Source organism: Amphimedon queenslandica, unplaced genomic scaffold, assembly GCF_000090795.2.
Source record: "Amphimedon queenslandica unplaced genomic scaffold, v1.1 AMPQUscaffold_11217, whole genome shotgun sequence".
NCBI classification, from domain to species: Eukaryota; Metazoa; Porifera; class Demospongiae; order Haplosclerida; family Niphatidae; genus Amphimedon; species Amphimedon queenslandica.
Genome location: NW_003548540.1, coordinates 1 through 3062, shown reverse-complemented (window position 1 = coordinate 3062; position 3062 = coordinate 1). Strand labels below are relative to the sequence as shown.

The window sequence follows — 3062 nt, the reverse complement described above, 5'->3', positions numbered from 1 at the left end:
CATCAGGTTTTCTGTCAACTAGTGAAGCAGACATTCATCATAAATGAAGCTGAGGTTGATAAACCCGGAGTCCTCTCTTGTTGGCAGGTTAGTCCATCACATGATGGTCACATGACTTGTGTTCTCATCCAATAGACGCTGGCCTGCATGTGCTGCACTTTTGTACCCGAGAGGGCAATCAAGCGCTACCTCACCATGCACCTGAAGAAGTAGGTTTGACCTTTGACCTCTGACCTTTGACCTCTCCTTGTAGAACAATTGAAAGGTTTCCAGACACTGAAATGGGTCGATTTGCTACTTTCTGTGACATGAATCTGAGCAGGACAAGAAAGAGGTGTGTCTATTGGTGATGTCATGATGACATCATTCCTTTTGTTTCTATTTTTAGAGATGTGGTACCTTCGAGAGATGAAATCATTGCCTGCTTGGTAATGAATATTAATTAATTAATGTCCAATTAATTATATTTATTTATATTAGGGTCGTAGAGATCTAAAGGCAGTTGTTTATTGTTATGGGGGTGGAGCTTGTAATATTGAACTAAATACTGCCACTACTGCTGGAGAGGTCTGAAGAAAAAATTAAAATATTAATTTTATTATTTTTTCTACATTTCTTTTGCTTTAGGTTGTTAAGAAGTTAAGTCTCGGCCTACAGATTGGTTCAGGTAACAATAGGTTTGCCCTCTTTGAAGAATATGCTGGAAACTTTCGTGTCATTGACGACAGAGTGGTCCTAGCAGATGTCCTGGCTAAATTTGAAATGTACACGATATTAGTACATGTACATGTATTTTAATAATAATAATTATTATTATTATTTTAATCTTTTTTTATTATTTTTTGTTGTTTATAGTGAGATGAAGGAAATAATGAAAAAAGGACAGAACATGCTCGACAAGAAGAGGCTCTTCTTTAAAATTTTCTGCTACATTCATCCCGAGAGGATCATGTATGACAGCATTGAAGCAACCTTCATGTTTGAACAGGTGAGGGTTAGTCTTCATTCCTGCATCTATAACTGTTAATTATTTGATTATTATTTTTTATTATTTTTTTAGCTTGCTGATGACATTGCTATGAACAGGCTTCCACTGTCTCATGAGGTGATGCTAAAATTGGGAGCTCTTCGTATGCAAGTACTGGACGGAGACCATGAGACTGGGTCCTTCCTGTTAGTAATAGAGAGAGAGGGAATTAAGATATCATTATTATTATTCTTTATTAATAGGAAAGACATTGATGAAGTGTATCCATTACCAGTCATTACTGCTCGTGCCAGGAGTCATCAAGATCAACTTGTGTCGGGCGATCTCCACGAGACGTACTATCAGGTAATGCTTGGATATTGTTGGATATTATTGGATATTATGGATCACAGAAAACCCTAAAAGCAAAGAACATTGGTACGCTAAGTAAAAAGTTCAAATTACCAGAGATTGGAGATAAGGAGAGAGCAGAGGCTGCAGTTCAAGTTGAGATGCAGAAGATAAGGGTGGACACCACGGAGTACTGGAAGAGACTGAGGGTTAGTGTCACATGACTGCATCATGTGATTATCATGTGACTATACAGGGAGTGTCAACATCAATGGCACAACAGAAATACCTTGAAATGATCATGGAAGCACCTGCTTTCGGTTTCAGCTTCTTTGAAGTTGAGGTACGTGTGTCATGTGACTATCATGTGACTTTATTGATATTACATAGTACAACACTCCTGATCAAAGGTTCCCAAAGAACCTTCTCTTTGGCGTTGGTGCCAGAGGTGTCTCGTTTTATCGAAATGGAGAAAGTAGCCCCATGAAGTTTTATCCTTACGAAATGTGAGTGGAGGTTAAGACAGGACTTGATTGACTTGTTTCTTTTACTAGTATAACGAGTTTTGGTGCTCCGGTACAGAACGTGTATCTGTTGGTAGTTGAGGCTCAGAACCCTATTTCAATAGAAACTAATGAGGTTAATTAATGTACAGTGTCTTGCTAGTCTTCCTTAATACCAGTGCATTGCATGTAGCTATCTCCTCCTGTTCATGCTTGGGATGGATATTTGTCTTTATAGCTTCAACTTTCCATTTTATAATAACTATACTGTATCTCTTTTCATTTTTCTTTCTCTTCCTTTCTTTCTCTCTCCATTTCTTTCCTCCAGGTTGTTGAGATAGCAAAGCTAATGAAGGCCTACATCTCATCAATTTCTGTTTAGTGTGTATCAATAATGTAATAGTAAATAATAATGTCAGACTTTGTTTCTTCTCTTCTCCTCATTCTCTCAATCGGTTTTAGTCAGGTCTCCTTAGTAGTTTTCATAATAATAATGATCATTAACTTATTTATTAGTTCAACTGTCACTTCTTTTAAATGAATTACATAATGAGTTGACATGGCTGTTGATTGATTAAATTCTAACGTAGCACTACTGGTTGAACTGATAATGAACACAATAGCACAGAGTAGCATCATAGTGGACTCTGATGAGAATTTCTGTATGAACGAATGCAACACAATTTATTTAATTATATAGAATAACTTGATGTAGATGTGACGACAAACATTTAGAAAATCTACCCTATATAGACTAGAGGCTCATCCATTGATGTGAGCAGCAACACAACAAAAACAACACGCACAATATATAAAGTAACAATAGCAAAAGATTTATTTACCAAATAGCATGACTAGTGGTGATTTACTGAACACAATAGCACAGAGTAGCATCATAGTGGACTCTGATGTGATTTCTTGCTTGTTATAACTACCTTGCAGGCTAATGACATCAAAAATGTAGAAAATTCCCACTCCTTGAATGCTTCTATAATGCCCTTCCTCATTTAAAAAAATTGAAGTGATTTTGACAATCAACACTGACGTGTGCCAGAGCCAAAATTCAATTTTTATTCTGTTTCCATAAAAATTAATGAACACAATAGCTCATAGTGAGCTCTGATGTGATATACTAGTCCCTGATTCTATTAAGGATCCCGACTACTGACATCAGAAATGATGTCTTGCATGTACTTTTGCTGTCCAACTCCTTCCAAAATGTTCATGTGCTTGCAGCAGTA

At 36.8% G+C, this 3062-nt stretch overlaps 1 protein-coding gene across 1 annotated transcript in view; it reads left to right on the top strand.

Moving 5' to 3' along the window:
* Positions 1 to 2379, top strand: part of LOC100637896 (unconventional myosin-X-like) — an 8076-nt gene extending 5697 nt beyond the window's left edge. Inside the window, exons 9-22 of the mRNA XM_020005592.1 lie at positions 7 to 87; positions 136 to 209; positions 254 to 334; positions 389 to 428; positions 481 to 567; positions 628 to 764; positions 856 to 988; positions 1061 to 1173; positions 1231 to 1333; positions 1381 to 1527; positions 1575 to 1661; positions 1709 to 1824; positions 1873 to 1957; positions 2150 to 2379. Coding sequence (XP_019861151.1) covers positions 7 to 87; positions 136 to 209; positions 254 to 334; positions 389 to 428; positions 481 to 567; positions 628 to 764; positions 856 to 988; positions 1061 to 1173; positions 1231 to 1333; positions 1381 to 1527; positions 1575 to 1661; positions 1709 to 1824; positions 1873 to 1957; positions 2150 to 2203 — 1338 coding nt within the window. The 3' untranslated portion in view covers positions 2204 to 2379. The remainder of the gene's footprint in view (positions 1 to 6; positions 88 to 135; positions 210 to 253; positions 335 to 388; positions 429 to 480; positions 568 to 627; positions 765 to 855; positions 989 to 1060; positions 1174 to 1230; positions 1334 to 1380; positions 1528 to 1574; positions 1662 to 1708; positions 1825 to 1872; positions 1958 to 2149) is intronic.
* Positions 2380 to 3062: the final 683 nt, after the last annotated feature.